The 13,756-nt window shown below is 40.0% G+C and overlaps 1 protein-coding gene across 4 annotated transcripts in view; it reads right to left on the reverse strand.

Annotated features, from left to right (window-relative positions):
- epha3 (eph receptor A3) overlaps positions 1-13,756 on the reverse strand; it is a 98,280-nt gene that overhangs the window by 44,080 nt on the left and 40,444 nt on the right. For all 4 annotated transcript variants that reach the window (XM_069154535.1, XM_069154534.1, XM_069154537.1 and 1 more), the window contains exons 4-5: positions 3,811-3,966; positions 127-486 (exon numbers count right to left, since the gene is read on the reverse strand). In XM_069154535.1, the coding sequence (XP_069010636.1) occupies positions 127-486; positions 3,811-3,966 (516 nt within the window). The remainder of the gene's footprint in view (positions 1-126; positions 487-3,810; positions 3,967-13,756) is intronic.

The following is a 13,756-nucleotide window of genomic DNA, read 5'->3' on the forward strand; positions in this document are numbered from 1 at the left end:
GCAGGGAACCGTTTACAAGTAACGAACGAGGTATTTCTACAAGTATTACTAACTAATTACTGTGCATCGTCCTGATTATCTGACTGCATGCCTTTATCTATCGACCCAACTGCTGTGACATCTCACCGGCTTGGTTGGTGGTGATGGTGACAGCTGCGTACTGTCTCATCTTGGGTGCCATCGATGACACACCGTTCTGTGCCTCAATCTCGAAGGTGTAGTTAGTGTGGGCCAGCAGGTCGCCCACCATCACCGTGGTGTTGTGGAGGCCCACGGCTCTCGGCAGGAAGCGAACGTTGCTCCTGCAAGGCTCACAACGCTGGGTCCCACTGTTGCTGCCGTTAGCGGCAACACCACGGCAGCGTTTGCAGAGGACAGTGAAGGTGACATCCCGGCGTCCTCCGGCGTCCTCCGGCCAGCTCCAGTCCAGGATAACTGAAGTCTCGTTGATGGAGGAGATGACGTTCCTGGGAGCTGTAGGAGGTCCTGGCAGACAAGAAAAGAGGAGAAGATGAGGTTAGGTGGTGTAGGAGGAGGTCATTGGTAGGTGATTCATGGAAAGATTATAGAAGAAAGGAAAGAGGGCAAAGAAAGGTAAAGTGGAGCAGCATGAGAGGAGAAAAAGCACCATCAATAAGTACACTGACATTAGACAGAGTTGGATGTAACAGCAGAGCTATCTGCCAAGCACAGCACACACAGAGCATGTACGATGAAGGTCCTCTTGAATGGAAACTTTACTTCCTTAATGTGATGCATCTCCCTTTGAGACAGAATGTTGTAGCAGCACAAGTCATGATTACTCTAATCTGTAAACTAATGGGACTTGTTAAAAGAGAAAGGATTAGGATTTTCCTAAACCATCTGTTAATGGCTGGAATTTGCGTTTATTTCTGCTTAAGCTTCCCATTAAAGGTTTTTCTTTCTCTAGGAAGTGACACTTTTCCAGGGGAAATTTGACAATTTATGGCGCTCTATTATTTGCAAAAGTAGTGTGCAGTATACCGACTTTGAATTTGGATTTAAGAAAATTGTCTTTGTAAATTCTGGAAAATCGATACACAGGCTGCTGTTATTCTAGTTAAATTATGGTAATATCAGGGTTGAGGTAATATGAGTCAGGGAATGTCCGTCTGAAGAGCAGAAAATAGCCTCTTTCTGTAAAGAGTGAGTCTCTGTCAAACAGATTGACATATAAACCTAAAAATTATATATTACAAACCGATTCCTAGATTTGTATATAACAGCTATGACTAATTACACAGAGGACGAAACAAAATTGCCAAATACCTCAGCTGGGAAATTGATCGGGCGGAGGAAGAAGAGAGACTGAAGTAAGTTTACTGGATTCTTGAGTCTTGAGATAAAATGCTTTGTTCAGTTTGTTTGATGAATTTACTTCACTCCCAAACTATGTGTATCTCCCGTCTCAGTAATCTGTTTTACAATCTTTTATGTTTATGTGCAAAAGAAGTCAAAAGGAAAAATACCCTAAAGATTTAGCAAGAAGAAAATCAGACAATAAAGTCTGGGTATCTCCATGTCTCACAAATCTAAACTGAAGACTTTTTGAGACATGTTTAACTATTTAGGAAATCCAACATGACTCGGATATTTTAAAAAAAATGTATGACTCAAAAAAAAGTTACAAGACAAGTTATTGAAAGTGAAATTGGACCCAAAATATCTACATTTCTAAATGGTGAAAGTAGGCGTCAGAAACCTATTAAGAAAAATAAAACCACCAAAGATAACCATGCTCAATTACTGACTCCAGGGACCACATCAAAGTTTTGGACTTCTAAATCACATCACCTAACCCTGTACACGTGCAGGCAATCTAAACCTGATTTAAAAAAAGGCAAATTAAAACAAATACATTGAGATTATCATGTATCATTTATCGTTGTGTAAGAACTGAGGGTGTATGGTGCTGTGCAAAGGTTAAGCGCTTTAAATGTTTAGATTTTTCACACAATGACACAATCCCGTAAGGAAGGCATCTGATTGGTCCCACATTCGTTTTGCAGCATGACAAGGAGGTAACATACCTGCCAAGGGATTTCACAGTCTCACTCTCTTTAAACGCAAACTCATTGCAAAGATCAGCAAGGTGAATTGGCAAATGTTGTCCATTTTTGTGCTAATTTTAAAGTGGTGCTATGGGATGTGAGGGAATGCACTGATGCATTTTTAATTAGCGAAGCAGAATTCTTGTGGGTGGTGAGTTTATATACCGTTAAAACCGCTGTAACACAAATGTCTCATATTGAATTAAGAAGAAAATACAGTACCAGACAAAGTATTTTCACCTAATTTCCTGTGTTTAATATTCTAGATTTCCCTCTGCCCTTTGAGATTTTTCTGCCAACATTTTCAAATTCCCAGAGTCAACTTGAAACAACCTCCATCACACAGCGAACAGTAAAATCCCTCCCCTGAGATAATCATGATCGTTATCTTCTAACAACTTATCTATTCATTTTCAGCTCGTGCGTCGCTCAATCTGTCCCAATGAGGTGAAATTTGCGTAGTTGACAAGATGATGTTGAGATAATCACAACAGGGACCTGCCATTACTGTCTTTTTAATTAGAATTCTGTCTGCGGCTGTGGGTGTTTATTTATATTTTCTATTCTCCACACTGTCACTTTTTTTTTTCTTCCTCGCCCCTTTAGTAGCGGATGTATCCCTAATCTGACATCGGGGAATGCAGTGATTTATGGTTTTAGTGGGAAAGATTTTTGGAATGGTTGCAGGAGGCATGTGCATCTGCAATCTATTTGCATCAGATGGAGACAAAAGAGAATCATATGGGGATTGGAAAAGAAGGTCAATAAGTTCATGGTCAACCTTGGCTTCCTCGACCTTTGAATAAATGTGGGATATCAACTCTTTTTGTCCATTAGGTCACTATTTTTACTCGCGAATTGGGAAATAGCATGTTATCCAAATAATCACCAACTCTGTTATGTGTGGAACTCCAACTTTAGCCTTTGGTTTATATTATTACCAATACCAAACATCACGACACAAGGTCCTCTACCCAGGGTTTTTTAAGTGTCATTTTTTAAGAGCCAGGAAGACCAGCCCTTTCAGTGAGTAGCCCCAAAGCTTTGGAGCAGTCTCCCAATACACTTGAACTATTTGCACTTTGTTGAGTCTTTTAAAAAGTAGCTAGAAACCCATCTGTTTAGACAGGAACTTAAGGAAAATGTATCATTTTATGTTTTAACTGGTGTCTTAACTTACGACTTTTTCCCTGTTTATCTTATCAGCTTTGTTTCTTTAATTTTTTTCATTGGGGTTTTAATTTCATATAAACAAAACAAGCACACAGGAAACAATGTGCAGACATCCACAGCACAAACAAGCTTATTTCTATCTATCTAGCTATATATTTTATTTTATTTATTTGACTGATCTTTTGACTGGCGTCTGTGCAGCGTGCTATAAAAACATTATCTTAGGCTTTGTGAGGTTTTCCATGTATTCACAATATTTTGCAAAAATGATTCAATATGAAAAGCATTTGAAAGTGTCTGAAAACACTTAAGCCCAGTTGGGACCAAACATTCACAATGACACAAAAACGTTTTAGAGCTTTGCAGGGAAAAGTTGAGCAGCAGTGTGAACTGGCCCATCTGAGCTCGACTCAAGCCAGCTGATGGTGTCACCTCGGCACAAATCTTTGGTCGAAACTTTGTCTTTAGGACATCATGTGACACATCATGGAACCAGCATCCAATAAGACTATCACTGACTGTGACGCACCAGCCCAAAATGTTAATACTCATCAAACACACTTACGGGTACAGGCCATGGAGGCGGGGTCTCCCTCAGCGCGGAAGTAGTTCTTCTCACAGCCACAGTGCAGCGACCCCTCATGGTGAGAGAAACTATGAGGCGGACACTTTGAACACTCCATGTTCCCCAGGGTGGATTTGTAGAAGCCTGCCCTGCACACTGGAGACAAAAGAGCGAAGACAGATACATGAGCATCATGCTAAACCGACACGTCAACAGCTATATGATAGTTGCATTCTTCTTCACAGCACTTACAACAACAGCAAGTAAGACATGAAAGATAGGCTATATCTAATGCACTCTCACATTCTCACTCTCTCACACACTCTCTCACACACACACACACACACACACACACACACACACACACACACACACACACACACACACACACACACACACACACACACAAACAATAATTCTCTGAAATGTCTTTGTCTCTATTTCCCTCTCTCTTCAGCTCTCAGAGGGCACAACATGAATAATGCAAATTGTCCCCTCAGATAAAAGGGATGCTCTTTAAATATCTGTGGTATTAAATCTGCACTCAGCAGCTCTTTTAACTCCTACTCACCACAAATCTGTTGCAATCTGTGCAAGTGGGGTGACACTCCACCTGTGTAAAGCATATCGCATGTGTAAGTATACGTGTGTCTATGTAGGAAGGAAGATCAAGGGGAGAGGTTCAGAAAAATAAAGACTTTCCCTTATGTTTTTTTTCTTTCCTTTCGCTACCTATTTAGTTCCACTCTGCTTTGTTCACTGCTCCTTTCTTCTCCTCTACCACAAGCTGAAACCCCTGTCTTCTCAACTCAACTCAGTGATGGGATACAATGTGCATTTAAACGTACAAAATGCCTCTCTCCATGATGGTCAAGCCCAGTTAGGCTTTAACATCAAGAGAACTGCATTTCCAAGCATCTCTGCTGCTGGCACACAATGACTAGAAACTCAAAGAACGCACACGATTAAAGCGTTTCTCCAGTATTTAACAAAGATGGCAGAAATTCAATATCTTGAAATGTGCCTCATTTTGTGCTTGTTTGAGTGTTTGATACACAAATTTAACCCATTTGGGTAAACTATGTCGAAGTTCGATCACAATGTTGATATTAAAGGCTTCCCACGCACAAGCAAGATTTTGTTAATTAATTGTACACCAACTAATTAACCAAATAAGAGGTGGGCGTCACTGATTGGACCAGACAGACTTTTATTAAAACGCCAGCATGGACTCTTCCCAGTAATGGGACACTGTTGTGCACACAGACAAACAAGCGTCCTCTCTTTCTCTCGCTCTCTCATTCCCACACACACTCACACACAAACAGAGGCACACTCGGACACACACACACACACACACACACACACACACACACTAGATTAAAGAAATAGCTAGCAGCTACAGCAGCGAGCCAGCAGAATGTGTGGGCTCAGCAGAACAGGTCTGACAGATCCCAGTGGTGGACAACACACTTCTGCAAAAGCCAACACTGCTGATACTACTGCCATATCCATCACTGCCACTGCCACACCAAGGTCCCAATGCTGCACTAAATACTCCAATACCTCCGCTCTACAATGGGAATCTGTGTGTATGTGTGTGCTCATGTGTGTGAGTGTGATAGAATGTGAAGTGGGTTTAAACCGCCCTGTATATGATCATACTGATGGAATGGCAACCACAATACTTGCTGACACACACAAAACAGACCACCCTGATTGGAGGACGCGGCAGGAAATTCGACTTGACAACCAGCGCCCCCAGCCAATCAGGTGACAGAGGCATGAAGGGAACCGCTGGTTGAGCACAAATTCAGATGGAATATAAAAAGAGAATTGGGGATAAACAGAAAAAAGTTCAAACGAATGAAACTCCTACCGGTGGCGGACTGGACCTTCACTTGATCCCACAAGCCATAAATGACCTTTGACAGAGCATGAATGCCCCTAATAGTTTAACCATGGATAAATCCAAAGATAGCCTCACTGCTTTCACTGAACAGTTAAACCAACTGGCTCAGATCCAACAAGATCTGTTTCCATTTAGCTACCGTACACATTAATGGGAGAAATTGTTTTACTTTTCATTTTCATATGCGGCAGATTCATGTTTTATGTGTACTTCTGGAGTTTTGCTTTGAAATACAAATCTTGTCAGACAAGATGGATCAAGATCTAATAGTTTTTAGCAAACATTCCTCAGACAGAAAGATATTTGGTACTATTTTCAGCGATGGATAAATAAACCTTTTTACAGCCTTTTTATAGTATGGTACCAGGAATTTGTGGGGTTTACTAAAAATAAGCTACACTAAACATGTTTAATTATGTTAGTGAGAAACATTAGGCTTTAACTAAACTGAAAATACTTTTCCTTTGGATTAATGTCTTCATATTACGACTTTTCCCTTGCATTGCCCTTTGCAACTGCTGGAAGAACATCACATCTTATTACATTGATGAATATCTTTGGCAAGTCAACACTCCACAAATGTAAGGAAAACAGCCTCATTTCCACTTGAAAGTTAAAAACATAAGCTTTGGACTTTTTTCAAAGTGCAACACAACCGCAAAACCATCAGGTACAGAGAGGATCCCATAAACCTCTAATGTAAAAGTTAATAACCAAAGCTGCACTTAACGGTATGAGGTTTTCATATGACAGCATAGTGATATGTTGTATCTTTTGACCGCAATCCTAAAAATATTTTTATAACTGCTGGAAAAGGATAATAAAGGTCCTGTTTCTTCCCCGTGTGTCTGACAGAATAAAAAGCAGTTCTGAAGGAGACTGATGGTAAAATCAGATTTGGCTCGCAGGACGTTAACTCCTCATCTAGAGGAGACCCGAGATGTGTTACACTGACATTCACCAGGAGTGTGTGCACGAGCATGAGTGGATAGTATGATACCATGTACCGCAGTGTGTGTGTGTGTGTGTGTGTGTGTGTGTGTGTGTGTGTGTGTGTGTGTGTGTGTGTGTGTGTGCCCCGGGAGAGGAAACACGGCACCTCTTCAGATGACAGAGTATGTGTGATTAATTAGAAGATGTGCGAGAGTGTGTGTATGTTGTATTACTTATGTTATGGGGACATAAATGTGTTTGCAGTCACGTTGTGGGGACGTAACTTTCTTATGGTAACAAAAATGAAACCTTTATAAAATAAAACCATTAAATGCTCGGGGGAAAACATGTTTTAAAAATCCCCTGAACCATCTTTTATTTATTTGCAAATCAATAACAGCAACGGGAACAACATGTAAGAGCCGTATCACTGTTACTACAAGTGATCCTTTTTGGCACACACACATCAGACACACACACAAATGGACATAAACAGCCAGTCGAGTTGCAGCTCTTTCAAATACTCACACACTTGCGGGGGTATAACAATGTCTTGCTACTTTTTTACAGAATGACGCCTGTAACACAATCATTTCATTCATTTTCAAACAGCAGTACACACACACACACACACACACACACACACACACACACACACACACACACACACACACACACACACACACACACACACCGCTGCAGCAGCCACATGATATGGTGGTTGTAAAATAACTGGGGCTGTAATTTGCTCGATCAATAGTCTCGGTCATAGGACACCCTCATTAATAATTAACATGGCTGCTGGATGATCTCGTGGTCACATGAAGGCTTTCTTTTTACGACATGTTAGTGGTGACCTAATCTTGGGTTTGTAAAGTGCATCTTTTAATGGCACCATTTTTAAACCATTTTGTGACCATGATGATATTTATAGTCTAAAACAAATGATTGTAAACCAACCATTTGTAATTTTTCCATATTACAGCAAGAACTGTATGTGTCTGAAAGCTAATGTGACTGCTGTTTTGTATTTTAGAATTAGGTTCAGTATTTCCAGGTCATTTTCCATTAAAGACTCCTGAAACACTGTCACTTTATCTATTTCACATTATTTAACTTTCTTGGAAGGATTCTGAATAGTTTTCAAATGGAACCTGAAATCTGTTTGTGAATAGTTGCTAAAACTCAGTTACAGATCAAAATGAGTGGTGTTGTTAAGACTAGCTGTAGTCCTCAAGTAAAGGAATGAAAGCAAATTCTGAATCGCTAATCGTTAAAGGTCAAAAGATCATTAGGAGCATAGAAATGCTTTTATTAGATGCTTCAAATCGTCAGCAAAATTTGATTACACTCAGCGTGTTGCTTCTCACATGACTCGTGTCCTCTTGACCCTTAACCTCACTCAATATTTGTAAATTGATTTTTGTCACACAGGGAAAGTACCTCTGCCCTTTGCCCCGATCTTTCTATCTGCCTGTTTCAAAACCTTTGTCTCGATCTCTTGCGCTTTCTCTCAGTCTAGCTGCAAACAGAGCCAAAGCAAAAAGCCAACCCAAAAAACGATTTCCTGTTTCCATACCACCCCCGCCTCTTCTCTTTTAAACTCCGACAAGATTGCAACGACTTTCACTCCCTTTCTCCTCCTCTTCCATTTCCCTCCGTCTCCGCCTCCCCTTCATCCTGCCCTCCCTCCTCCACTTCTTTTCTGTGGCTTTCCCTTCCTCTTTCTGTTGCTCCATCCTTCTTTCCTTCTAATTGGAATAGCTCTCTTTGAAATGGAAAAGTTATTTACTTTGACAGCTCAGGCATTTGGCTGGCGGTCCTATCCGGAGCCACTTGTAATGTTACTAGAAACATGGCAACAGTAAACATCTCGCCCCCTGCCATGCGATCCCCCTCTGGGCCAACCAGTAACAAGTTACAGAAATCTTAAAAAGGTCAAAGTCTTTTACGAAACCATGGTGCATTTTGGTGGGAAATTTTATCTACCTAATAATTATGTTGTATACAAATATTAGTCACATTTTTGACTAATGAAGAAAATACATGAAAATGCAGACATTGAATGTTTTTTTTTTTAACAATGTACTTAATGATTTAATTTCCATTCCATCTGAATATCTGTTGAGATGTGTTAAAAAGTGACATTTTTTAAAAATTCAAAGACACCTAATTTTGGCACAAAATATTAAAAAACAGCAGCCACAACAGACAAACATCAACATCTGTTTTACCTTTCACAGATTTATCCCAGAAATAACCACATAAAACAAGAACACACCATGAAAAAAGGAAGTCACACTGAGACATTGAGCCCTCTAATTCATGACGATATCCCTCTAACACATATACAGCGGCAAAGACATCCATTATGCCGAATTACCATCAATTTGTTGAAGCTAATATGTCTGTAACCCAATAAAATGAATTCACTTCTGTCAGAAATACAAATGAAACCAATCATCTGAAATGATAGGTTGTGTCTTGGGGCAAATTGCTACGCATATCTCTCTTATGTTCAATTATTGTCTCATTTACTATGATAATGACACTGGGGACATATTGGAGTTTATTCATGTGTTAGTATGGAGGACCAATGTGCTTACAGTCTGGGAAGAGAAATTATTCTAGGCAAATGCAAACCTACAGAGTCTCCAGAGTCAGCATCCATCAACTGGAGGACACATTAACCATCCAAACTAAACTTTTAATGTCAGTCAGTTTTGGTAAATGTGATGAGCGCCAGTAAAACTAATCAAAATATAACAAAGGGCTGTAATCAGCTCTAAACTGTAAAGTTAGAAGCAGGGACAGGTGACACTTTCTTTTCCTTTTTGTTTTGTTTCTTGACGTCACTACTTGTCACAGTGATTTCTAAAATTCAACACTTCTATCTTCTCTCTACTCTGTAGATAAATGATGGTTAAATGATACACGAGAGAAAAGTCTCTGATTTTAGTTTTACAGAACAATTTTGTCAATATGACTGAACATTTAATTGCCTGATGAATTCTTTGCCTGCTGTTACTAAAGTTCCCCTTTGCATGAAATAAATGAAAATCTATGTATTAAAACATGGTTAAAAATCTAATATAGTATTACTGGTCCTACAGATACAAATGTTTCAAGTTCCTGGTTTTATTTTACTTCATCTTAGTTCAAATTTCTCACTGAAATCAATTAATATGTCAGCTCTGTCATCGAAAACCTAGTAACAGAGCGCTTAAAAAAGGGCGCACCACATCAATGTCTGACCCTGATGTTCAGTTTTATCATCACCATGACCTCATAAGCTGCGTTTGCAGCAGCAGCAATAGAAATTAAGCTGTTGGCCTTATGAGCTGATCCGTGGAGGGCCAGATTGGAGTGTGTGATGCTAACTGCAGGCTAATGATCTGGAGATACCCTGCCATTCAAGTCTGTTTATCTATACACACTGAAAGAGATGCTTCTGCTGCCTAGATGCACTATTTGTATGTGTGTGTGTGTGTGTGTGTGTGTGTGTGTGTGTGTGTGTGTGTGTGTGTGTGTGTGTGTGTTTCAGAGAGTCCAGAATACCAATCATTATACCACACAACCACCAGCCGTTTCTTTCTGCCCGTGTGAAAGAAAGTGTCCATGAGTAAGTGTTGGTGTGTGTGTGTTTTCTGCGGGTTTGTGCGGCTGTGCGTGCAAACTGGCGCAGTAAAGCTTAATTAAGTGATCTGATCCAACACTGATTTGCATAATAAAGCAGCCTGATGAGGAGGGTAAGAGAAGGACAAAAGGAAGTAGAGGGAGATGAAGGGATGTGAAGCGGGAAGACGGGATGAGGTGAAGGAGAGGAGGAAGAAGAGGAAGAAGAAGGTAGGAAAGTTTTTGAAGTTAAACACGTCAAACCACATGAACACATTACCACACGTTGTTGCTTCAAGTATACAACAACAGCAACTTATTATGGAGTGATGAGTGATGTGTGTTTTCCAAAACCAGACTCAGCCTCTGATTCTAAAATGGTATTATTTCCATGAAATTAAGATTATGTTCGTAATTAGTTAAATGTAATCACGAAACAAGCATTGCAACCTCTGTGTGCTAACTGCACTATATTAGATTTTAATTGTAGCCAATATTGGCCTCCATAAATCAGTCCAATCTTAATTATTTTTTTTGTCTCCCTCCACCTTTAATATTCACAAAAGCTCTCCGGTTCAAGGGAAAATTAACAAAATCAACACAGCAGATAACTATTACAAAGTATATTTTACTGAGACACTGCACTGTGGCATCAGAAGGCCCTTTAAAACTGCAGAAAACTGACAAAAATCACTGTATATTTCACAAACAATAATTTTATTTCCTTTATATTTAATTCAATTGTATATATATTGCACCAAATTATAAAAGAAGACATCTCAGGGCTACATATTTGGAGCCTAACTATTCTCCCTTAAGCAGCACTTGGTGACAGTTGAGAGGAAAAACTCCCTTTTAACAGGAAGAAACATCTGGCATTTTAAAGTATGGCGTGCTGATTGAGTGCTTTTACTGAGTACATTAAACCTTCTGTCTACAATTATTTAAATTGCATTGTTCACCTTTTTTCACATTTTCTAGGCAAACACAATGACAATTCCTTTAAATACCGGGATATATAGAGAAAACTAAATAAATGGAGTAGGAAAAAGTAATAGCTGTTTGTTATCAAAATAAGCCTGTGTATGTATTTATGCATCTGTGTGTGCGCAAAGCAGCTGTGAAGGACAATAAACTGGGACAAAACAGGGCAAGCACTGTAAAAATCCCACACACGACGAGGCATGGATCAGCTCCCCGCTGTAGCCATCAGGGATGCAATAACTGTTTCCTACACACTCCACACTCCAAAGATTAGCCAGGTCAGGAAGAAAATCCAGGACAACCAGCACACCAGCCGGAACAAACTCTGCACATGCACAAACACGCTTGTGAGCGCACACACACACACTGAGGTGCTGTTCACTTCATTGATATAGATGTGAGGAGACAGAACTCTCCTGTCCACATGAACACTTAGAACAAATGGATTAATCTGTTCTTTTCCCGTATTTGTTCAAATTATGTATAAATCACTTTATTCCCATGTAATGTGAAATAAACAGAAGTAGAAAGAGAGAGGCCACAATCAAAAAGATGAGCATATATTACCACAGTTAGCATTCACCCCCCCCACACACACACACACAAATCCAACACACGTGTGTGTATGTGTATCTGTCTGTATGCAGTCGCTGTGTTTGAAGAAGACACTGACCTCTCTCTGCCCTCTCACTTGCCCAAACACACACACACACACACACATTCAGATTCCACGGTTACAGTCCCTGGAAACAAGGCTCACAACCCGACCAGCATTTAAACCCATTTGGCTCCATTCATCCTTTACAGAGCGATTGTGTTTCTCTTTACACGACTGATAACCAGCCTTGTACACCCAATACACATTCACACAGAGACACAAAGCTGTCGTCATCTCGGTGATTTAGCTGGCCAGACCATTGTACTATAATCCCATGTGTGACAATAGTAGCTGGTGGCAACCACATCAGCATCTCCATATTGATATGGCGAAATTTATGTGGAACTCAGACAGATCTTGTTTAATTTTCCAATACATGCATTTGGTTCCCCCTGTGAATCCCATAAAATGATCTCCTTGCAGCAAAATCTGTGTAAGTGTGTGTGCTCTCTGTCAGACGATCATGTTGAATACTGAACCTCAGCTAAGCCAAACATCCAGTGTTGCTGGGAGAACTACTTGAAAGGCAAACATATTTATAATTGTGAATAGCCCACTGTGAGAAAACAGACTAATTACAACAAAGTATTATGGCTTGTTACGAGGAAAAAAAAGGTGTGGGTAGATGAATAGCTAAGAATAGCTTTATAATGGTGGAAGGGTGGATGGATGGGAAAACTAGAGTGAAAGGGTGGAGCATAAAAGAAGGTCTGAAAGACTGAATGAATAAAAGTATGAGACAGATGGGAAATGGAGAACATGAAAAACAAGTAGAAGAGTTTTAGGATCTTTCAACATCAAGTAAATATGTCCCGATTTCTGTGTGTGCCTGTGCGTGCCTGCCGCGGGACTGGGGGGGTTACACCAATCCCTTTTTTTTTACCCCCCTTCTTTGTAGGCAAGCAGCACCAGGGCAGGTTTTATTGACCAGTGCCAGAGAGGACACGCTCTCTACTTAAAGAGAAAATAGGTCATCTACAATGCAGCTGGACACACACACACACACACACACACACACACACACACACACACACACACACACGCAAACACACACATCCCAACACAGTGATGGTGACCCACTTCATTCAATGCACTCAGTCGGCAAGACTTAAGCAAAGACATTGACGTTAGGCTTCTTAATAATTGCATTGATGATGATTAATGATTAATTAATTAATTATTAATGATTGTCAGCACATAAACTACACTATTCTAAGATGGTGAAAATATAAATTAATATATTTATGTATTCATGCATTCATTTACTGTAAACATACAGTAAACACTGATAAATATTATGCTATCTTTTGGAAATGAGTGAAGTAACATTGGACACCGATGTAATGCAAGCATCATCTGGTTTTATTTTGTTTTAGCGGTGATGTAAATGTTATTTTAGGCTTCCCCACCTTAACATACATAATTTATTGCATTTTTAAATTAGATTTCAAAGACATTACATTTAAGAAAGTTTCAATTCGAATACAGTGAATCTTTCTGATCACCTTCCGCGAACAAATCCATTGAATTCCTCCTTAATAAATACAACTTGTGTGTTCTAACTGCAGTTTGAAGTCTCTGCAGTGTTGTAATTCAGATGAGTAGGAAACCGTATGATCGCTGACATTGAGCCCCAGTTGGGGAGAAGCCTCTGCCTGCTGAGGTCTGGGTGGAGAAGTGCAGTAAAGACCACTTCAATGCTGAAACACCTGAGGACAGTTGAAGGACACACACACACACACACACACACACACACACACACACACACACACACACACACACACACACACACACACACACACACACACACACACACACACATATAGGCGGCTGCATATGAATAT

The sequence above is a fragment of the Embiotoca jacksoni genome, unplaced genomic scaffold, assembly GCF_022577435.1.
Source record: "Embiotoca jacksoni isolate LCO1_2020_lvr unplaced genomic scaffold, fEmbJac1.0.p SCAF_2, whole genome shotgun sequence".
In the NCBI taxonomy this organism is placed as follows: Eukaryota; Metazoa; Chordata; class Actinopteri; family Embiotocidae; genus Embiotoca; species Embiotoca jacksoni.